The sequence below is a fragment of the Cydia fagiglandana genome, chromosome 1 (genome assembly GCF_963556715.1).
Source record: "Cydia fagiglandana chromosome 1, ilCydFagi1.1, whole genome shotgun sequence".
NCBI lineage: Eukaryota > Metazoa > Arthropoda > Insecta > Lepidoptera > Tortricidae > Cydia > Cydia fagiglandana.
In genome coordinates this window covers 22,110,282-22,134,945 of record NC_085932.1, presented here as the reverse complement: position 1 = coordinate 22,134,945, position 24,664 = coordinate 22,110,282, and the positions used below count along the sequence as shown (strand labels likewise).

The 24,664-nt window shown below is 37.9% G+C and overlaps 1 protein-coding gene and 1 long non-coding RNA gene across 2 annotated transcripts in view; one reads left to right on the top strand and one right to left on the bottom strand.

The window, feature by feature from the left end:
• LOC134667791 (uncharacterized) overlaps positions 1-24,664 on the bottom strand; it is a 537,524-nt gene that overhangs the window by 328,790 nt on the left and 184,070 nt on the right. The window lies entirely within an intron of this gene.
• On the top strand, positions 1,503-10,679 carry LOC134667502 (uncharacterized). Its single transcript, XM_063524933.1, has 5 exons — positions 1,503-1,744; positions 4,356-4,581; positions 7,159-7,289; positions 8,403-8,561; positions 9,527-10,679. The coding sequence occupies exons 1-5, from the start codon at positions 1,669-1,671 to the stop codon at positions 9,712-9,714; spliced, it is 780 nt and encodes a 259-aa protein (XP_063381003.1). The 5' UTR covers positions 1,503-1,668; the 3' UTR covers positions 9,715-10,679.

Sequence of the window (24,664 nt, the reverse complement as noted above, 5' to 3'; positions counted from 1 at the left end):
TATATTCGTTATACAAACTAGACACACAGCATAATTAGTTAAGATTGTCCAACATGAGAGTTGTTTTAAGTAGGTTCACTGGAATATGTCCACTTTGACTTAACTGCGGTGTACCTTTTCCTAGTGAAGGCCAAATAAGCCTTGTTCGTTTAAAACTGGACATAGTACCTCTCGAAGGACGTGAAGGTGAGGCAATAGTACAGTCGCCATCAGATATATCGGCGCGGCCAAGGTGTTTACAATATCTGAACACGCACTCTAACGCCCTGACAATAGAGGCGTGTTCAGATACTTGTGAACACCTTGGCCGCTCCGATATATCTGATGGCGACTGTACCTAAATAAATCAAGAACTGATTTTAAAAACATCGGTAAAAGTTGCGAACCAAACCAAAAATAATGACCTACAATGTGAATAAAGCTTAAACTTTGTAGGAATACCTACCCTAATACCGTAAACACTTTTATAACTTTTAATACTCGAGGTTCAGTCCCTACATAAAGGGTGCAAGCAGTTGGATCCGTGTAGTTATAATTAAATACTATGAGATTCAATTGTATAAAATATTGTAATAAAGTAATTTGAAATAGAGCAGTGTAGTTAAACTATAAAACAATTGGCTACTAGTGGTAGTAAATTCATAAAACGAAATTTTGTAGTTAATTAAATGATTTATGATTTTTATGATTAAATTTACGTACTACGTACTACGAATAGTACAAACACGTATATACCACCAACACTGGCCAACCGCTCCTCATTTTTAACCCCTAAAACGCCTTAAAATAAAAGAAATACAAATAAATTTTCAAATTTAGAACGCGAACGTTCAAAATTTGATTTGTATTCTCTATTACGTACATACATAACTTAAGTATGTTTTATTAACGCGCTAATACAAATGCTTTACCAGATTTTTAAGGCTAAGCCTAAGCGAGGCTAGGATAAGGCTCGTCTCTGGCTGGGCTTGCGACACAGCAGTTTCAACACGAGAGCTGCACTCTAAACGCTTTGCACGAGTGTTCCCACAGCCTTAGGCTGGGATTTCATTCGTATGATTTATTAGACGCATGTATGACAGATGCAATCTGTTAAGAGACGTGTAAAGCATAAATTTTTGGCCCTTCAAATTGCAGGCTTTGCGAATTGGCATAAAAGATGCACGTGCGACTTTTTTACTTAAAAATATCATCAACACTTGATCAACACCCTTTTAAATTACAAACACCATATTCGTACTGAAAATGTGTACGTGATTTTGAAAACGGTAGTTCACAATGACGATGTAAATCTTGCAGTGCCAGTGTAATACTTCTGAAATTATAAACATGTTGATATAGGTCAAAAAGATGAATGTTAAAATCATAAGTATCGCTAAGTTATTAACTGAAAATTCCTTACCCGTCATGGTACCAGTTAGTTAACATACTAATGTAATCGCGAACAAGAAACCTAGTCTTAAGTCCTTGAGGCATTTAATTACAACTCCAAAGTTTTAAACACCAGTTGCGCGCGGTTTCTCTAAGGAGCCATTCGGCGTCCGCCGCAAACGAGAAAAACACGCACCATAGCTAATAGAGAATACAAATCAAATTTCGAACGTTCGCGTTCTAAATTTGAAAATTTATTTGTATTTCTTTTATTTTAAGGCGTTTTAGGGGTTAAAAATGAGGAGCGGTTGGCCAGTGTTGGTGGTATACGTGTTTGTGTGCCTTCAGTGCAGTTTGCAGTTGATACCGTTACGTGAGTACCTACAGTATATTTCGATGTAAAGTGGGAAATGTTGGGCATATTGATACACACGCCACACCCTACACCACCACACCTAACAGTTTTTATTTTATGAAATAATATTTATGATAATAGATAATTGAAGTAAAACTGGTAATGTATTCATTCTATTTGTCCTACCACTTATCTCCGCCGTTATGGTAATACCGTACCTTCTACTTTATTCTGGATTTTAGAATGATTGACATAACTCATTCTGATTGCTGAGTGGCCATGTGTAGTTAATTTTTGTTTCGTTTTCATACCAAATAAATCATAAAGAATTCTATATACAATATATACATATTTCAATGTCGCTTTTTAAATTATTTTCCAAGCGAAATAGATCTATGGGTCGAAAGTCGAAAACTCAAAACCGATAGAGAGTCATGAGCAATAATAACGTAGGTACTTACATATAAGTAAAAAATAATAATTTGTTTTCTTGCAGCTCAACCTACCTATTTCTTGAGGTGTGTTTCACTGAACAGTTGTGGTTAAAGGATCGTTACTTATGGAATCGGGAGTTATATATCAGAATGAAAGTTATACTACGTATCCATTTTAAATCGAATTTTGGATGCTTATCGAAAAAAAATACATGAAAAGTAAATTTCCCTAGGTTCCAAATGTATCAAATTCAACCCGCTTTATAGATAAGCGATGAGTCGCTTTCAGAGCATGAGATGAAAAAATATGATTAAAAACGCAAAAGTTTCATATGTCATAAAATATAATCTACCTATTTATGACATATCTAGTACCTGTATCTAACATCCGGTCGGTCTATACACTTCGTTTTCTTCCTTAAAGTTTACCCATAAGCACATTATGGTGAATTAAAAGTCATAGTGTAACCTTGACGAAGTAATCATTTTCTAAAATTAAAATAAACCTTGTTCAAATTGTTCGTGTACCTAATTGCAGTTTTATTGAAATACTAATCAACGTGGTGCTTTCCATAGAAAACGAAGCACCGAAAGCTCCGGCCCGGCCCCAGCTTGGTCTAGCGTGAGTCATCCATAAATTTGACACTTAATTAAACGCGTAAGACTACGCAACTAGGACTAGTATGTACCTACATGCAATAGTTTAGATCACCTTGGTTTCGCTCGTATAAATTATAAACGCATTAAACTCTCGAGGATATAAAGCTGAGGTCACGGTGAAAACCGGAACAAATTCCGTTCAGATTGGTTGCAATCGATGCAACAACGGACTTCCTCTCACGCCGTGCGCTCATGTAGTATGCGCTTAAGATGCCCTTCGGGTTCGGATTGTATAGGGACTTAGTTCGTATCTAGCTAGCTGGTTACCAGATGACAGGAATTTTCCTGACATGTCAGGAATGGGGACGGAACACGAAAATGTCAGGAATTTTTTTGAATTGATAGATTTTTTTTTAATGTACCTGTTTTTTTACTTAAAAATGAATACAAATAATAAATTTAATAAAGCTTAAATTATTAAAACGCGGATATCGGCTCAATCGGGTGGCCATCGCTAACGGCTAGAGATCCCTCCCCCCCGTCCTGAAAAAAAATATGAATGTCAAATTTTGTCAGGAAATTCTAAATTTGTATCTGGTAACCCTATTCGTATCTGTTTCTGTAACTTTGCTTTAGAATGCAAAATGATATTTTTAAGCTTTTTTTTTTCTTGTAAATAATAGGGCATTATGCAAGTTAGGGGTGTACTTAGTAAATAGTAGTTAGTTACCCATTACTGTATCTAGGATCATATAGAGGCAAAACTGCGTCCAACCAGACCTAACTCTGTAGCAGAGCGATAGCTAGTTTTGAACATAAATTATTTGTCATAATTACGCCCTCCCTTTCGCTCTACGAATTAAACTGCTGTAGGTACAAGCATAGTTTTCATAGAGCTACATTTGCCTGTCTGCGTAGCATATATCCAGCGAACAAGCGCCTTGATTCTATATAACTTCTATACGACACCAAAATAGCTAGCGCGTCAGCGCTGCGCAGGATCGTTTCGTGAATTAGCCAGGTGTTAGGCATGCGCATACGTTTCCAGTTTGCGACAGAACTTAGGGCTCATTTACCTACTAACGCGGCCGCGGCCACGCTTGCGTCAAGTACTCGTATTTACCTTGGTTACAAACGTGATCCCTGCTTGGTGTAAATCACCAAACGCCAAACTGATGTACTTAGATACGTAAATATAAAAACTGCATGCTTTGCACTAATTATCTTCTTTATTAACAGTCGTTCGTAAAGTTCAAATAGTTAAATCACAAGTGGCTATCGAGCCCGCTGCCGGGTTCCTAGTGTAGTGTTAGTGAAGGATTCTTCTTAATCTTCTTCCTTAATACATATTTTCATATATTTAAGTACGTATGCATACCTACCTAGGAAAAGATGCAGAGGATAGAAGACGATAGAGTCAAATTATATTCTCCAATTATCCAGTACTTAAGGAATGACTACATTATTCAATCTTTAAGTCGACGATATGTAAGAAAGAGGAAGAGAGAAAAAGGAAAGTCAATAAAAGCTACACTTTAGTGAAACACATAAAAATCTGTCCTACGACAAGGAATAATGTTGTCTTCAAATTCCAGCGGACTTCATCCATCCCTGTTCCGAACTATCAGACGAATGCTTCACCCAGGCCACACTGGATGCCATCCCCGGGCTGGTGAAGGGCATCCCGGAGGCCAATATCCCGTCGCTGGATCCGCTGTACCTGGACAAGAACATCAGCATGAACCTGCCCGGGAACGTCAAGATGACCTTCCATAATGGGAGGCTGATCGGGCTCAGTACGTGCGTGCCGCTCAAAGTTTCGTGAGTATTCGATACAACCTACCTACTTATTAAATACACGATGCACGATGCAAACTCCGTGACGTGCAATCCATGTAGGTACATATATGAACTAGGTACCTAATGTTTTTATAAAAAATATACTGCAGCTCCTAGAAAATATGTAAATACGGAAACGTTATTGAGAGGATATTCTTATGAAACCGTACCTTATTGTATAGGTATAGTGTAATTTGTCAAGTTAGTATATGACGTAGACTTTATCCAATCATAGACATGACGAGTATTTTACCTATCTATGATAACTAAGTTTTATGATAAGCCGATAGAGAACGATTCTCTAAATAAGTAGGTACATACCAATGTCATTTGTTATAACTAATTATACGTAGGTATGTTATTAAATAGCTATCAGATCAGGGTACATATTTAAGTTTTTACCTCGTTGCTATAAAGCAAAGCTTATTTCAAGTAAAGTACATATTATGCTTTCGAAATGACATGTTAAACGATTTATACTTGACCAAGAGATTAATGACATTAGCATTACATGATGCATAATAACTGACAAGATAGGTCAAGAGCATCGATCTATGCAGTCGGTAGTTTTATAGTCAATCTAGTTAATTATCATTTATTACCTACTTGTAAAGATAGAAGGTACAGTTATGTTGTCATTTTATGTCAAGGAATGTCAACTGGTAATTAAAATAATAGCGTCAAGATTAGCAACCTATAAAATGCAAAACCACAGCACAAACGCAGAAAAGTTTACGAATCTTTTCAGAGGTAAAAGCACATTTTCCTTAAAAAAGTTAATTAGAACTAACGGCGCGATTCGGGAAATGAATTAGAGATGCATTAGATATGAAATAGTAAAGATATGTGACGTTCCATGGCAAAAGGTACCTTATGGCAGCTGGCGCTTACACTATTATTAACGCCGCTCCAATATTCAGCCGGGGAAATGGTACCTTTTGCTGTGGATTTTACTTTTGGATTTTACATTGGCTTTACTATTTCATATCTAGTGCATCTCTAATTCATTTCCCGAATCGCGCCGTAAGTGTATCCATAGCTCTATTCCGCTTCAAGTATTTATTCGATATTTGACTCTACATAAATATTTTAAATATTTACCTGTCACAAAATAAAAACCATTACCCACGAATACACACATCTTCAAACCCATTACCTACAATACCTACACTTCACTTGCTAAAAAGACGCTGACATTGACCATGCAATATTTACATGGACAATATTTGCTGGTACCTATGCTTGTTATTGCCTCATAAAAGAGATCATACAGTTTTTTATGTATTATGTACCTTGACTTGTTGGTAGTAGTGTTTTTGACCTTGATCTCTGTTTAGGACATAAAAATATGTGATGATGAAATGTAAGTCAATTAACCTATTATTGTAATACAATATCTGTGCAATCAGCATTTTTATACATCCCAGTCGTATTATTTGTTGCTGATTACTATAGGTACCGGGTGTGGCCTGTAATATGAGCAAAAAATTTAACTGAAGGCTGTACTCCTTATACTGACTAACATTTGTTCAGCGACTTTTAAAAATAACTTGTGGTTTGATTTTTAATACACTTTAAAATTTATTGTAAGACGCAATGTATTGCGACTTTTGTTTTGCTTAAGGCGTGACAAGCAACATCAATCACAATGATATGGCGTGGCGATGGCGTCCATTGGAGATAATATTTATTTTGTATGAAAAATAGGGAGCCTAAATAATTCATAATTTTTAAAAGTTTTAGAACAAAAGTGTCACCGTTTGAGGAGTACAATCTATATTTTAATTATTTGCTCATGTTACAGGCCACATCCGGTATAAAGGTACCTTCTTCTTATCTACCGGTTGTCCTAAAAAATGTAGTCTAAAACACTGGGATAGTATGAAATTTCCTGAGTTGCCTCGCCATTTCGTTGGATAACCTCAATTATGGTAAACGCATTGCAGTTGACATCTGCTTTTATAATTAATTTAAATCTATGCAGATTGTACGTCTCATTCATTACATTACATACTGTTTTACTGTATTTTTAAGTGCCGCATACGCCGCAGAACGAATTTATGTTATGAAGATAATTTGATGCCCCGGAGAGGGCATATATATTTTTATCCTTTTTTTAAATCATTCGCAAAAGAAGTGGCGGGCAGAAGTATAGTGTTTGAATAAGTTGAATGTTCCTCGAGAAACCCATGTGTCCGTCAAACAATAGTGACATCATTTCCAGAGGATTTCCCACTACAATGTAGTTAATAAGTAACAACGTAATAGTGTGTTCACGCATCTTGTAATTAACTCGGAAAAACTCTATGCATTATTCATTGTAGAAGAGGTTATCGTCGGTATGTCGAAACGCATAGCCTGCATCATTATTACGACTTAACCTTTTCTTAGTTCTATAGCTTAACTCAGTTGGTACTTTAACCATGAACATAATTTATTTAAAAACACGTATTTCATGGTTACATTCATATAAAACAGACTTAAAAATAGTAATGGTTTACGTGTGCTTGAACTAGGATTCCCTAAAATAATAGACACTGATTTATACTTTGTTGTCAGGTCTCGCCGGGAGACCCGCAAGTTCATCTTCGACATCCGTTGCAACTTCACCATCAAGGGCCACTACAGTCTGCAGGGCAGGATCTTGCTCTTCAACCTCGACACCGACGGCAACGCCAAGATCAAAATATGTAAGTTTTTTCTCTCCTCGACCCTTGTGGCTGACGACCATGATTATATAGCACTAGTTTTAACCACCGTTCTCCAGACCCTTCTGATTTTGTGCAGGTAGGTTTGACAATAACGATGCCATCCAATAGTACCGGGGGACACTTTTGGTTGGCACCTGTCCATCTGATAGGTGCTCTGTCTCTACTTCTGTTTAGTCAACCATAATGTGAACTATTATTCTTAACTGAATATTCAACGAATGTCAATATACCTACTTTGAAAGTGTCCTGTCTTAGTTGTCGCTTGACACAGGAGAATCATTGTTACTGTGACTCGATCTGTAGGTAAACAATTACGCGGCTACGCTTATGGCTCCTCTTCACGATGGGCCAACGCCGGCCACTCCAAGGGACGCAGCCATGTGGTAGAATGAGATAGCAATATCGCTTGCTCGCTCTAACGCATAAATGCGTCCCTTCGAGTGGCCGGCGTTGGCCTATCGTGTAGAGGAGCCATTAGACTAGTTCAAATCGGGTGATCACTTGCCGGGAACCATGGAACTCTATAAGCATGAGGTGACTGTCCAACTATGAATGCATTTTTTTAGATTGGGGGAAAAAGTTGAATTTTTTCATGAAAGAAAAACCTATAGATCCTACTACTAACCATAGCCATTACCGATCATAACTAGGCAAACCATAGGGTTTGCCTAGTTATGATCGGTAATTTCCATTGACAGTAAATAATAAACAATAAATAATTTAGCTAAATAAATAATAAACTAAATGGATTGACAATTGGTCGTGTCAGGTTTTATGGTCACTAATTAGCACAAATAGGGTATGAAATGAATAAAGTGAAGATTAATATAATGTAAAATACTCGTATGTATGAGCATAGTTAATTACTCACCTACTTATTGTAGTCATAAATGGTGACTGTGATCAGAATGACAGAAACGAGAATTTATTTATTTATTTACCTATAAGATTTTTTTGTACGATCGTTATTTTTCAGATCTACTAATACTCTCAGTATGCGAAAGTTATGAATTTTACTTATTCACTTGAATTTTACTTATTCACTTGAATTTTACATATCCACTTGAATTTTACTTATTCACTTTTATTCAGGGAACCAGCGTATCCGCCTGGAGGTTTTGGAAAAGGTCGTGATGGACAAAACTACGGGCGAGGGGCACTACAAGATCAACTCGTACAAGTACAAAGCTGACTACGGCACAGACCTCAAACTCAACCTCACTAACTTATTCCGAGGAAGCGCTGAAATCAGTACGTAATTTTCTATTATTTGATACTTATTATAATGTTAGGTATTCCACCTGTCCAATTTCCTTGTCCAATGTCATTGCGTCTCACTCTCTCGTTAAGCAAAATGTGTGACGCAAAACACATTGGACAGATGGAATACCTCCCTTAGCAGTGAGCAAGTAAAGTACCTATGTAGCAAATTACTAAGAGTAATGGCGGCGTTATTCATAAACGCGCTACAAGCATGAATTAGCTATTAATCTTTTGTCTTAATCTGTCATTTTGATTTATGTAGGTAAGTATTTGTAAGTATCTATAATAAGGTAAGTATCTATATCTGTAAAAAACCGGGCAAGTGCGAGTCGGACTCGCGCACGAAGGGTTCCGTACCATAATGCAAAAAAAAAAACAAAAACGGTCACCCATCCAAGTACTGACCACTCCCGACGTTGCTTAACTTTGGTCAAAAATCACGTTTGTTGTATGGGAGCCCCATTTAAATATTTATTTTATTCTGTTTTTAGTATTTGTTGTTATAGCGGCAACAAAAATACATCATCTGTGAAAATTTCAACTGTCTAGCTATCACGGTTCGTGAGATACAGCCTGGTGACAGACGGACGGACGGACGGACGGACAGCGAAGTCTTAGTAATAGGGTCCCGTTTTACCCTTTGGGTACGGAACCCTAAAAAGGGATAAAACATAAATGAACTAATTGAAGCTTGTAAAGTTTTTTGAATAAGGGGTAATGTTTAAACACATGTTTTTTCAACATTAATATAGGTACAGTCGACGTCAAAGATATGTTTACACTTTTATGCACCATACTCCTTTGTAATAAGGCGGAAAGTGTAAACATATCTTTGACGTCGACTGTACCTAATAGTAGACTTATCGGTACCTACTACGAATATAATTCCTGTAAGTACTAAATCCGAAGACCCTTAATTAATGGCACTCATAGTATGACCCTCCTACTTCCAGGTGCAAACATCCTGCAAGTCCTGAACCAGAACTCGCAGCTGGTGGCGCAGGAGTTCGGCGCCCCGATCCTCGAGTACGCCATCGACTACGCTATGAACGTGACGCAGCGATTCTTCAGCGCCTACACCTACCAGCAGATCTCACACGTACCCATCACGCCTGAATTCTTCGAGAAGGAAAAGAAATAAAGTAATATAAAGGACAACTCACCGTGGACCGTGTCCGGACCGGAGCTTCCGGCGCTTACTTTTCTATGATATAACAGGCGATCACGTGATGCTTTCCGTAGAAAACCATGCGCCGTAAACTCCGGGTCCGACACGGCCCGGTTTAACGTGAGTCATCCTTAAAGCGTAGCATATTTACCTACTATTTACACGAGCAGAGAACCGTACAAAATATGGGGCCGCAAATACCACGAGGCTGCTTGCAGACAAATCTGTAGGGCTAATATGGTCGGCTCTTTATCATTTGTCACCATGCCGATCACGTTCTAACAAATATGTAAGTGCGAAAGTGACGCATGGCATGACAAGTGATAAAAATAAGACCATGATACTGGCGTACATATTCGTAGGTATTCGTAAACACTGAGCTTAAGTATAGTAAAATTAGTAAAAGTTAAAAGGTTCCGTGTAATATTTTGGGGTAGCAAGAATTTAAATCTCGTGGTTTTGATATTCCTTCTACAACTATTTTCGCTGTTGCTTGCGACAAAATCTCTGTTTGACTTATGGTTAATAATTCGCACTGTCTAGAAACATGCACATGAAAAAATATTATTTCTAAGATATACTTACGTGTAGATATATATTTATGTCAAATCCCCTTGTCTTTTAATCGCTTATCAGGTGTTTTCGGAATGTTGGTACAATTCAACAGACAACAGCAATTGTTTTTGTACATGGCATATAAAGAAATTTGCTCAATATGTTTTACTTAAACGGTGATCTAATCTATGTTTGTCTTACCTAGATTTCTAGGTTTTTACAGTGTTTGTGTGATATTTAAGTTTGCTAATATAATTTATTTTTATATTGTTTTTATACTTTGGGGTACAATGCAGTGGTTTGAAAACCGCCGATGCTTTTTTGATACGATCGTTAATAAACTGGTGTACCTGCTTATATTTTGAATACATATTTTAGAATAGGTTACCTTTTTTATTCTGATTAAAATTACCCGCTTTGCCTTTTTTACTTAGGTACTACTTGAATGCACTCTAACCCCTTGACAATAAAGGCGTGTTAAAATAGAGTCTGTGCGGAAAGAGAAGAGTCGTAGAATGTATAGGAACCCATACATTTCATGTAGACACTTTATTTAGCCGCTCAAATTTAATCTGATATTGACTGTATAAAAAGAGTTTTCACCCTCACTTATACTTGCCTGAATGATTAAATAAGACTAAAACATATTTTCCATAGGCTTGATGTTCGGCAGATGTCTAGATCTAATCTCCGTCACGACGCCGTTAAGTTGATGGACTTTTACGCGTGGTACCCAAGCAACAATACATTAGGCAACGGCACAAATGCAGAAGTGCAGATGCAACGGTGCGCCACTGATCGTTCAAGAGAAGAACACAGTATGTGCGTATGGTACAAGATAGTGTCACAGCATTTTGCCGTTCGTACACACAAGCCGTAATCATGCTCAAATGCCGTGTCACTTGCGTTATGTAACGACTCGTTTATAGGTTAAAATACTGGAACGCTATGTGCAAAGTTAATTGCGGTCGAACATGGCATCACAGAATAGTACTTATAAAGTTATCTAAGTAATCTTAATCTAATGTTTACTAAAACGAATGATAATATACTTAATTTTATTTCAAGTTTCTGAACATACTCGTAATTATGTTCTTTGACACTCATCCAGTTGAACACTTTTATTATTCAATTTTACGCATATAATGACGCCTGGTAGTTTACCATGCATTATTAATTTTCCACAAAGTTCAGTATTGTCAATTTTCCTAAATTTCTTCAACTGATTATGATTTGTACGTATATTTTATCGTAGTTTCTTCTCCGCCAATATCGACAAGATACAATTAGAAGATATCCTCGTTTACATCGACTGCATAGTGCATACCGGGTATGATCCGTGTCCTCCCACGCTTTGCTTTCACTGCACTTCACTGCTGCACTATTGTAGCCATGAAGCAGCTGTGAACGGAGCCTTTTCATCATCAGATGGTTGTAGGTACTGTATCTACTGATAAGTAGGTACTTACTTTTCGTTTGTCAATATTAGTACGACAAAAAATCATCGTGTCAGTCCTAAGGGGGTTATCACAGTGATGCGGGTTCAGGCGTTGTAAATACCGCATACCTACTTAGTCAAGGGGTACCGGTAAAATTTTTATTGCAAAGAAAGCAGTTGGTAAAACACTTGATGTTCCTTTATCCATGCTGCTAGCTAAGAAACGAACTCCTTACTACTATAGAGCAGTGAGGCCCAGAGGATTTGTCAGTGATATCATGGTCGCATTTTTATCACTAGTCATGTGACGCGTCACTTTCGTTTCATACTTGTTAGAACGTGACAAGCATGGTGACAGACGATAAAAAGGCGACAATAATTAGCCTCCAGAGTGTCAGTCTACAAGGACACTCGTAAATAAAGAAACTCTATAGATAATACAAGAAACGACTCCTATCACGATCAGAAATCTCAGCAGGCTCGGAAGTAGGTAATACAGCGGGAGTGGTACGAAATTAAAGATACACAATGTGAAGTTAAATTACCTACCTATATAGGTTTACACTTTCCAGCCGGCGAATTATGGATGGCTTTATCCATGTTTATCCAAGTGATAAAATAACTGTCACTTTTCAACACCGTGGGATAGAAAGTAACGGACACCGTTTTATCACGCTGTCACGTAGACAAAAATCACCATCATATCCTTAAGTTCTGATTATTTATCCACGAGGTGGCCTGGTGCGCCTAGGATTATGAAAGCCTAATCGCGTCTAATCGGCAACGCCCGCGCAGCGTCGAATTCGGACCGATTCGCTCGTTGTTCGAGTAATTGGCTATTCGCAAAGTGATTGTTTATGGAATGCTTTTGTTTTGTAGGTAATATTGCCTTGTGTAATAATTGGAATAACCACGCTTTAAAAAAAATTATCAGGCGAGACCAGTATTAAATAGAGCAGGATCAGGATTGACTCTCGTTTATTTTTGCGGGTGCAGCAAGGGTTCATTTTTATCGCCTGTCACTATGCCCGTCACTTTCGCACTTACATACCTACTTGTTAGAACGTGACAGGCATGGTGACAAGCGATAATAATGCGACCGTGCTACTGCCGCTGTTATTGTTATGATACTAATCGATACTTTTGAACATGTTACGGTACAACATATTCAAATATTTAATTAAAAGATAGATATACATACAGAGTAGGTAACTTTTTGATACCTTCGAGGCCCCAAAAATGTCCGCAACAGTGAAACAGCAGCCCGTCCCGTCCAGTTAAATAAAACTACTTCAGACTTCTACTCCAGACACAATAAGACAATTTTGTATTTTTTATTTTTAATATAGTTTTTAAAAGTCGTTGCTGTTTTTGCTATTTTCCGAATATTAACAAACAGAAAAGTACCTATTTGAAAAGCAATTCGTTTGCCTGTCATCGTAAAGTCACGCGAAATACCTAGTTTACTCCAGTCAAATAAAATAAGATTAGCTTTGTAAGTTTAATAGTAAATTAAGCTTTGATATTCTTAAAATAGAAATACTTGACGCCCTTCTAAGGTAGGTATAGAAACAATGAATCATATTAAATATGGAAATATTCGTCGCATTTGGAAACGCTCTTGTATCTATATGGACAGAGCGGTTGGTCTGAGGATTTTACCTGAAGTTGTATTTTTTTCTTTGTTTAAAAATGCAATACATAATGTCTTAATGTTCGCTTTCCGATCAACCCCTTGTTGATTGGAGTCATTGGAAACATTTAAAAACGTACTAGAAGCAAAAAAGAAAACATTGAACTCGGTTTAGGTAGGAAATAAATAACGTAGCTAATTCGGGATAAATATGTCCATGAAAGTTCGAACCAGGTACTTGTACTACCTGTTAACTCACATTTATAGACGGGTCTATCGCGAATTTATTTTAAATAAATTACCTACTTATAAATATCCCACAGGCATGCTTTAAGTTTTGATGCCGACCGTACCACCATTACGGCTGCAGACTCCTGCTATTGATCGCGCTATATTTAACGCGCATAATGGACTCGCCAACTGGCTGTGCGACGAGCCTTAATCAATGCTAATTTAATTAACTACGAATACTGTCGTTTTTCAAAATTCATTAAGTTAATTATTTAATGGACAATGTTTCTATTTCGGAACCGCCTCTGTCACACCTTTACTTACGATTTTCTTATCAAATTGATATTATTTCTATTTTTAGGGTTCCGTACCTCAAAAGGAAAAAACGGAACCCTTATAGGATCACTCGTGCGTCTGTCTGTCTGTCTATCACAGCCGATTTTCTCCGGAACTACTGGACCAATTAAGTTGAAATTTGATACACATATGTAAGTTTAAATGTGACCCAAATACGGACATGTAACGAAAACAAATGAATTTTAAACATGGGGGCCACTTTTGGGGGGTAAATGAGATAATTAAAAAATAAAGTTTTTCAAACTATATCATATTACATATCAAATGAAAGAGCTTATTGTAACGATCTCAAATATATTTTATTTATAATTTTCTAATAAACAGTATAGAAGTAATTTAAGAGAATAGGCAAAAAATGACCATTCCCCCCCCCCCTTTATCTCCGAAACTACTAGTGTCTAAAATTTTGAAAAAAGTACATCAAATAGGTCTATAGCTATAGATGACAGGAAAACCTATTAGAAATGTACAGTCAAGCGTGAGTCGGACTTAATTACTTAGTTTTTGATCCGACCCCTACGGATTTTTTAAAGAGATTTCACTCACGTTTCACATAAAAAAAATCATTTTTAAAAATTGTGTAATGTACGGAACCCTTGGAACGCGAGTCCGACTCGCACTTGGCCGGTTTTTTTTAACTAAAGTACCTATGTTTTAAGTAAACTTCCGTTTACTTCACAAAGTCTCGCCCCATGACAACCCTCATCAGACATTTTTAGCGACCAGTTTTTAACGCCCGAACGAGGTGCGAAACTCTGGCGAAGACGAATTAAGAGGAAAAAAGGTTACTTTTTCAACGTTTTTGTGAGTCCTAAAATAATATTCTAAAGATAAAATAGTCGGCCCTAATGATCGTACCCTACGTATGTTGACCCTATTCTTAGCACTGCATTTCTACTAATTTTTTTTCGTACCTATGTACCCAAATGTACATAACACCTAATAAGTAAATAATAGTATAGGTACATCAAGACATGCATACAATTGTATTATAAATGAATAAGCTCCTGTTGTATTTAATCTCTACCTTATTTTATGAGCAAACAGAATTGAGATAATTCTTATAATTTCAGATATTTTTTTAAGAAACCTAGATGTAGTATGCGCATAGAAGAAAGTTCTCGACAGTGTAATTTACATGGAAGCCATACTGGGAGCTCTCTGATTGTGAGTAATGTAGGTCAGTGATGCAGACTTACTTGATAAATTACTGAAGTCATATGAATCTCCATCTGTTTGTAATTAGGCTAACAAGTTGAAACATTACTTACCTATAGAATAATTTAAGTATTATTATATACCCCAGATTATCATGTTTTCATGAGCTACTTATTAAAACAGACAACGAACAAAAATTTTCAATATACTTAACAAAAAGTGGGCTTCAAAAAGTTTATCGGAAATGGCACATTACACGTTTTACGCCCTCTGTATTAGCAAACCAGTCACAAATGACCTCAGACTTCTATACAAGGAATTATTTTGTACTGTGGTATTGTAGAAGAAATTGAAAGGCACAGGTCAAGTTTTCTTGGTGAGTTTAAGTATAGGATAGAGACAGGAGGGTGGATAAATCGTCTTAGAGCGTGGAATGAGGGATGTCTTTACAAGGTAGAGATGTCAGCGGGACTTATGGTGATCTGAGATGTTCAAACTAGTGAAACTAGAAACCTTTATGTTCACAGCGAGAATACGATGAAGCATTATGTACTCAACATGAATGACTTGTAATAACTACAGTGACATTACCGGTTTATGTTGGTACTTTGTTCTTTACTTGTTGTTTTGCGTAAGTGACGACAGTCATTAAGCACTCTAATTTTCTATAATTCTATAGCATAACGAAATTGACATGTGGCCAGTATTAGTGGAGTAAAAATAATTTCAATTACGAATCAATTAAAGTTTTCGAGACACCTCGAACTTGCTTAGAGTTCGACCAAGCTAAGTTGGCAGCGATTTTGATAGCTCGACTGTGCAAGCGTTATTTTAAACGTCATAATTTCATAGAAATTTATCGTTTACAGTAGGTACCTACATAACACATGCACATTGCTCAGTCTATGCTGTCAAAATCGCTGCCAGCTTAGCTTGGTCTAACTCTATCCATCATTACCATTAATCAACCTAAAGACTACTGGATATACAACCACGGTCAGAATGTCCCCTTGAACTGCCTTGAAGTTTGTGCACGATTTTAAAACAAAATTTTATTTAGATATATTTAACGTAGGTAGTAGGTAACGAGGTAAATACTTCTACACATAAACATACATAACGAGAACGCAGCTAAATAAATACGTAGGCAAACTTTGAGAATCACTAAGTGCACTCGATAACATATCGTTCGCTAAAAGATAAGTGTCTGTTTCACCCCCGGTTCTTACACCTCGAATTAAAACGTTACTGTCGAAAAAACAAAAAAAAACACTGTCAAAAAACGCGTATCCGATACCCCACGTGCGGGCGCTTTGGCGGTATCCGAAATAACACGACAACGTGTTACTCATTTACGTGACGATTTTGTTATGACTGAAATTATTTATGAATTTTGTTTTTTATTTTTTTTACGGAAATAGAATGTAATCGAGAAGTTTGTCCCCGGGCACGGCAAGCGCGGTCATGCAGTTTCAAATTTAATTTAGATAGGTACTGCAATGATGATATATGTAATTGGTTAGGTTTTGGTAGCTGTAGGCGGCGCGGCGGTCAGTTACAGTTGCGTTGTGTTTTTCTAGGGTTGAATTGCACTTCATGCCAGAAGGCATTTTTTACCAATCAACCATTCAATCAAGCCAGATAGGATTATGGAAACAAGGTGTCTTGTTCGGTAGCGAAACGAAGCGAAGGGGTATTTTGTTATGAGCCACTGTTCGTTTTCATTTCATGTTTGTTTTATCGAACACTATGATTATTTTCTTGCTAGCAAAAACGCATAAATATCTCATTCACTGTATAGGTAGCTTTCCTATTTTTATATAATTTCATTGAAAAACGCCACATGCTTTTCGTTCTTCAGAAAAACGGAAGCAACAATCTTATCCTAATTACCAGTTAGCATGATCCAAGAATGCATTCCTACCTAGTTAGCCGTACCAGGAATGCTGTACCGTCTGCAAAAACATCGGAAGTGCCGACGAGGCGGTTTGTGATGATGTATGGTCAGAAAAAACATCTCGCTACTTTGTATCTGTCTGCACTTGATGAATGGAAGCAAGGGAAATCATGGGGTGTGATTTATTGACACAGGGTTGTAAACTTGATAAATATAGATAGGTGTTCAGACATTTCAATACTTCGTATTTTTACACATTTCAACTAAAAATCCTGGCTTTCCCTCAATCAAGGGAAGCGAGAGCTCTGTACAGTATGGTGATGGTGGGCATCCGAAGACGAAAAGAATTAACTGTTTAGCTTTTAATTGTAGTGTAAGAATATTTCTTGATGTGTATTATTGAGCGGCATCGTCTTTTAGACTAAGCTCGTTAAATAAAGATTAAAAAAGAAAACTAAAAATCCTAATAGTTAAATCAACTCATATATATAGATTTAAGTAATTCTTACTGTCATAAAAGCAGAATGGTTTCTCAAAACCATTTCATGACAAATTACAACCACAAGGCCGCCAAGTAGGTAAAGCAATTATTTAAGATGATTCAAGTCGTTGGTAGAGTAGTCGTGGTTAAAATAAGTATAAATAGTATAAATACTCGTATTTAGTTGTACAATTTTTCAGGTTTATTTTTCTTTAAATTGTCAGGCAAAGCTGCTGGCAAAAATAGCTGCGAAATGTTTAGTTTAGGTACTTTCACTAATCAGTAAACAAAGCCATTGTTTATCGCCTTCCCTGTTTCGACAACAATGCACTGCCAAAAACCCTGCCAGTTGTCAAGTTTACTATTACCAGACAAGATGACAATCGACGAATGCCAAACAAGAAAAAAATGTAGGTATCTGTATGACAAATGCTACGAACAGTCACGTGATTACTTCCATACATTATTTATTTATTTATAAGTAATAAGTTTCAACTGGAATTTTCTATCAATTTTCATCTTTGCTAGGCCACTGTGTGCTAGGCCCTCAACAATCTATGTTTAACTACCTAATTACATACAGCTACAAGATATCTCTTCATTGAGATTCTCATTGAGATCAATCAACACACGTTAACCGGAGCATCGAATTAGCCCGCCCCAGCGCGTGTTTCAGCTCACTGAAATATTAGTCTACAAGATGTCGTGCCGGGTCAACGGACTGATCAATCGTTGACCTGACATTGAGGTTAAGTAAGCTTCTATTTATGTTGAGCTTTGTACCGATAAAGGAGGTTACGTACCAGCGAAAATTTTGCCCGTTCATTAACCTACAATGTTTTACTTAATTATTTATTGCACGATACGATCATACCTACTATGTAGTATTAACATCAAAGTATCAAGTCCTGCATAATTGTTAATCAGCTGATTTACATACTCTCTAAGAACAAGTCCGTATTCGTTCGTTTCTAAATTTGCATTGGATAATTCTCGGGTCTTTCTCATAGATGTTATAGATGTAAAGAATGTCTTAAGTATTCTTCAATGAAGTTAAGTCCATTGAGCGTTGTAATAGATAAGCCATTGAGCTCATGGTTAATGCAGCGGTGTTATGTGTACAATTAGATGCGGAAGCGTGTGACGGCTGCGCAGGCGCCCCCGCGCATGCGCGCGGCATGCTAAACGGTGTGAATCGTTCACACACATCTTTGCAAGAGACCAGTGTAAATCTGAGCTACGATTAGGCGTTGTTGTGATGAATTTTGGGGTCAAGTTATACAAGAGACGAACTCGCAGTCGAGGCAATTTTTGTGAACAGATAGACCGGGGTGGCGCGAGTCACAAGCTTGCAACCTGTGACTAGTCTTAGAGCTGTGGATGGCAAACTTGAAATGGGTTTGGTTTAAGGTTAGGTTAGTAGGGTTGCCATACGTCCGGATTTGTCCGGACATGTCCGGATTTTTGACCCTTTGTCCGGATTGCGGCCGGACTTGGCCGGATTTTTAGGAATGACATTATAAAAATAAAATGCGAGGCCTGGGCCCTCCCCGGCTCCCGGCTCCCGGCTACGGGATCGGGCGAAGGGAAAGGGAAAAGTAGATCCACGATATACAGTACACCACAGAGAGCAGCGCGCCGCCAGGGCGTCGTTCAAGCTACGCCAAATCTCTGCTACAAGAAATGTCCGGATTTATAGGGTGATGTCTGGATTTTTATCAGGACATTTAATTTTTCCATATGGCAACCCTTGTTATGGACCATAACAAGACAATTTAACAAACCATAACTTATGGTTTATGGTGGACAACTAAGCGTATGATAACTGCGCAGCTTACTTAGCGCTAAACAGTGCATGATGTTGAATTTAAATACTAAACGATCAAAATGGTCAGGATCAAAGTAGAAATATGTAACCCGTACCATATATAACACAAATCAAACGACGATTCTCAAAGTAACCCATTTATCCCTGATGTAGGTACACTTATTATTTATTTAAACTTTATTGCACAGTAAAAATTGCACAAAAGGCGAACTTAATGCCAGAAGACATCCTACCAGTTAACCCTCGGGCCAGATAATAATGTAGCTGTACACACTTTCTTAATGAGCAAATCTTCAAAATAGATAATCGCTTATGTTTTGCACCACATGCAGCTAAGATTTCTTGCAAAAATTGTTCCACGTCCGTCGTTTGAGGTAAGATATGGTTCCCACGTGACTCATGGCTTGTCGTGTCGTGTGAGACGAGAGAAATGGTAACAGTGGGCTAAATGACCCTAACTACTGCGTTTAGCTGTCGCCGTGAGTCGTAAAACACTAGAGCTGTACGGTTACCATCAGTTTGTCACTGACATAAACGCCGTCGAGAACGTAATTTACTTTCTATACATCTCGCTCGCACTCGCATATTAGTGCAAACGGGATGTATAGAAAGTAAATTACGTTCTCGACGGCGTTTATGTCAGTGACAAACTGATGGTAACCGTACTGATGGTGCGCTGACTTCATTTGTGCATAAGTATCTACTTTCTGCCCGGGGGGTGGGGAGTTTTGGATCGGACATGGCACATAGCATAGTTTTGGTTAATTTTCTTTGTACATATGTCTCTTTATCTATTGTAGTAGTTTTGTAGTTAGTATAACTGAGGCTTTGTACCGCAACAGAATCTCGCGCGCGTGCTAAGCCTGTACAACCTAATACTATAAGTACCTAAGTATTAAAATTTACGAGTCTAATCAGCAAATCTGATGTGATTGACACGTGCTTGACCGGTAATTTAAAAGCATTATGACCAGTGTCGACGATTTAGACTTGTGAAATCGTTAGTTTATAAAAAGTATGCAGATTGCACTCTATTGATGCCAGAATTATTGGACGGTATAAGTACCTATTGCAAAAGTAGGCATGCAGGAATTCTTACGTAGGTGTGTTTAAACATATAGGTAGTGTGTCTATAATTTCATAACACAAATGATTAATTGATTGATCGTCCACTTAAAGTATTCGTATTGTAAAGCATCACAAAAGAAAAGCCGACCGAATTGAATCTGCCCTACTACTCACAGGAGAGCGCCTCGACAGTCAGGCCAATTCGAACGTAAACTGACATCAGAATGATATCTGTACGTACGAGCGAAAAGCACGATAATGATGACATTATTTAAATGTCATTCTAATGTCAGCGTACGTTCGAATGAGCGCGAGATAGACTACCTACCCGTCCCTCTCTATGTAGTTGAATACAGTTAGAAAAGAAAATCTGGTAGTCTATCTCGCAGCCCAGATACCAGCGCTGCGCTCCTGTGCTAACCCGAATGCCCTAATAATTATAGATAGGTACCTAATTCATAGTTTTTTTAAATGGTTTCCTACGTCCGTCCATTGCAGCCTTTAGGTTATAATATCCGTCTAAGGTAATTAAATGTGCGTCCTTCATATTTCGCTATTTGTATACCTAAGTAGCTACCTAAATAGGAATGTCCATTATTGTCCAACTCCCTTCAGTGTGGTGGGGCGGAGCGGAGGATTTCCTGATAGGTAAAATACAAAGTACATACTTTTCATTGCAACACAGCATAACTAAATATGTCATTGTCAAACGCCACATACGAGAGCTAGTGCAAGATCAAATCAGAGGGCCTACCGCCAACCTCGTTCGACGTGTTGCCTCCCTGTCACACTTACGTACGAATTTACAAGTGGAACAGAGAGGCAACACTTCGAACGTGGTTCGCGGTAGGCACTCAGACCCTCTCGGGTCTCGTCAGTGCGTGGAATACTAATTGACATGTTTAGCGACCCGCGAGACCGCCCGCTAACAGAACGCCAGATATTCGTGCTCGGCGTATCTTCTTACAGTCTCTATTTAACGTGTCAGACATTCTTTTTGTAAGTTGCACGTTGCATTACTCGTGTTGCTGGCAAAAAATAGTAGAAAACAACGGTACGTAGCTGTTAGGGCGAACTAGGGGCGAACAACACATTTTAACTGCGCCAGCTAGCGCGACGCACGTATCTATTTGATATCATTTCTGAACGTTACCACAGAATAAATAATAGTACTAGGTACAGAAAACTCACTCTCTAACAAAACGCGTCTGTCACGATCAGCACAGATATGGCCGCAAGGTGGCGACAGCGCCACGCGCGGCTTATGGCAATCCCCAAAATTGGGGTCGAACGGATGGAGTTTTAGCTACCTGTAGCAAAGCGACGAAATCGCGGAGTGAGCCACGCCTGACGTTACCTACGTGACGAATATGTCATGATTTTTTAATGTTATAATATGCGTGATATTTGTTACTAAAATCGAAATATTAAATATTAGGGTAGAATATAAATTTTAAATTTATTATTTGTAGATCGGTGGTGGCAGAGTGGATATGACGTCCGAATTTCAATCCGGAGGTCGTGGGTTCAAATCCTGGGTCGTACCAATGAGTTTTTCGGAACTTATATACGAAATATCATTTGATATTTACCACTAGCTTTTCGGTGAAGGAAAACATCGTGACGAAACCTGCATACATCTGCGATGAAATTCAAAGGTCTATGTGAAGTCCCCAATCCGCATTGGGCTAGCGTGCAACAGTAGGACGTTTATAGGCTAAAAAAATATTATTAACAAAAAAAGTAATCGATGGGTTCGATCAAAAATAAACTTGCGCATTTTAAGAAGCAAGGTTAATATTTTAGCTTTTGTACAAAAAAAATTCAAATCTTTAAAAAGGTGCATTTTAGACCTATTTTCGTGATTTTTCATCACACTCACTCAGTAAATGTGAAATTGCACGCAGGTTTAGCGGGAGTTATAGAAAAAGCGTTCTCCCTAGGGAGTTATGAAGTTTCTAGTCTTTATACTTAATTTTTGTATCGCAAAGTGTGATGAAAAACATTGTATGTAACTCGGGGCGTAATAATATTGCAAACTCGAGTCTATAAATCGCTCCGGCAAGCCGTCGCGATTTAACTTACTCTCTCGTTTGCAATATTCAACTTACGCCCCATGTTGCACAATGTCCTATTTTTCTATCGAGCGAAAGTCAAGATATTATGTTTCGAATTGATGAATTACTACAAAAAGGCCTCAATATTGCTGTTCATGTTTTTTGCAACCATATTATGATCGAAAAACGATTTTTCAAAAATTCTGCTGCATCTGAATCAAATCTGAAAACCTAATAGGTACGTAGTTTAGATTTTCATTTCATTGCAATCCTAATAATGTCAAAATGCACATAACACACCGTGACAACACACACGATGTTGTTTATCGTCTGCACTCTTTGTTATTGTGACCTTTCCTCTTTGATTTCGAACACTGAATCACTCGTGAGGTAAATCCACCTCACGTACATATTAAAGGTTCGATTTGGTCATAAATCCGTAAAAAACATGAGTTTTTATTACGATCATAATGGATTACAAGAGAATATCGTGGGTTTGCGTGATCTTTTAAATTGGCTTTTAACTGTTCATTGATAAATTGAATGTAGCTTGCTGTAGGAAACTTATGACAGGCCGAATGAATGGTAAAAATATTGTAGAGTCGGACCAAAAAAGTTGGCAGCGGATTTGATAGGCCACGCAGTGCAAGTGTCATTTATACATCATAATTTCATAGAAGTTTGACGTTTAAAATAACACTTTCACTGCGTGGGCTATCAAATCCGCTGCAGACGATGGCACTACCTACAGTTTCGTACATTATTCATACTTATTTTCCTATAAGGATCAAATTACGAAGTTACGAATGTACCTACAGCGAACTGCAAAATTGCATGAAGACAACAATTCAACATTAACAATTCAATTAATTCCATAGACTTAATAATAAAAAAAGATTCATTCATAAAGTGGCCAAGCAATTTGCTTTTGGCTGTACTACGGGATGTACAGACAGACGAAAACTGCCATAGCGTATATCTCGTCACACATGCCTGTCACGAGTGCATTTGTATGCAGCAGTAGTGCATTAATTGATGCCGGATCACGTCGCCAGAGGTCGTTAGTGACGAATTCGCACGACTACCTGATTGCGGTTTTATTGGACAATATTTTCCCATAATGAATTTGCTCCGCGAATTTAAACGTCCTGCTTTTATTTGACAGGCACAATAAAAAAAAAGAAAAATAGAAAAGAAAGAGGAATAGAAAAGTTATTACGGGTCAGGCTTATAACGTAAAGAGATGACTTTTATAGGTACATACATGGTACTGACCTAATAAAATAACAAATCAATCTAGTGCAAAAGTTATAGTACGAGTCTAGGGGGTCATTGTGCCAAGAAAATCGTTGATAGCGCGATTCAGGATTTTAACTAGTCGGGTCAGCGCCATCTAATGTTCAATTCATAATCTAACCAAAATGTATGCGTTTGGGGGTCATTATCACAAGAAAAATTTTGATAGCGCGATTAGCGATGGGCGAGTCGAGTTATCTGATTCGAATAATCCGAATCAACCTACAGATGAGTTGATTCGAATCAAGACTATTGGCAATCCGAATCAACTCGGCCACTAAACTGACTGGTAACTTGGTATCCGATCCGCTGACTCGGCGAATGAATCGCCAATTCACCAACTCTCCGAGCCGAGTCAACGCTACGCTAAGGCCATTCAAAAATAAACCTTAATTCCATAGCCCGAAGGTTCTTTTTACAACAACTGCCGCTTGATTTGCCATCCCGAGTCGAGTTCACTGGTAGTATGGCCATTGAAAAATAAACCTTAATTCGGTGTCTTGAAGGTTCTGTTTACAACAACTGCCGCTTGACTCGTTTGCGGCTCCGCGGCCCGTGACCTTGTCGCGAACCACGCAAACCGTCGAGTCGAGTCAGTTCGAATTTCAACTCGGATCAGTGGCCGAATCGATTCGAATGATTCGAATCGAAAAAAAGTGGACTCGTCACATCGCTGAGCGCGATTAAGGATTTTAACTAGTCGGGTCAGCGCCATCTAATGTTCAATTCATAAACTAACCAAAATGTATGCGTTTAGGGGTCATTATCACAAGAAAAATCTTGATAGCGCGATTCAGGATTTTAACTAGTCGGGTCAGCGCCATCTAATGTTCAATTCATAAACTAACCAAAATGTATGCGTTTAGGGGTCATTATCACAAGAAAAATCTTGATAGCGCGATTCAGGATTTTAACTAGTCGCGT

Bases quoted from the DNA above. Each gene is read 5' to 3' on its own strand.
- LOC134667502 (XM_063524933.1), top strand. From the start codon at position 1,669: ATGAGGAGCGGTTGGCCAGTGTTGGTGGTATACGTGTTTGTGTGCCTT. The intron at 4,582-7,158 runs GTGAGTATTCGA...CTTTGTTGTCAG, and splicing joins TGCGTGCCGCTCAAAGTTTC to GTCTCGCCGGGAGACCCGCA. The intron at 8,562-9,526 runs GTACGTAATTTT...TCCTACTTCCAG, and splicing joins CCGAGGAAGCGCTGAAATCA to GTGCAAACATCCTGCAAGTC.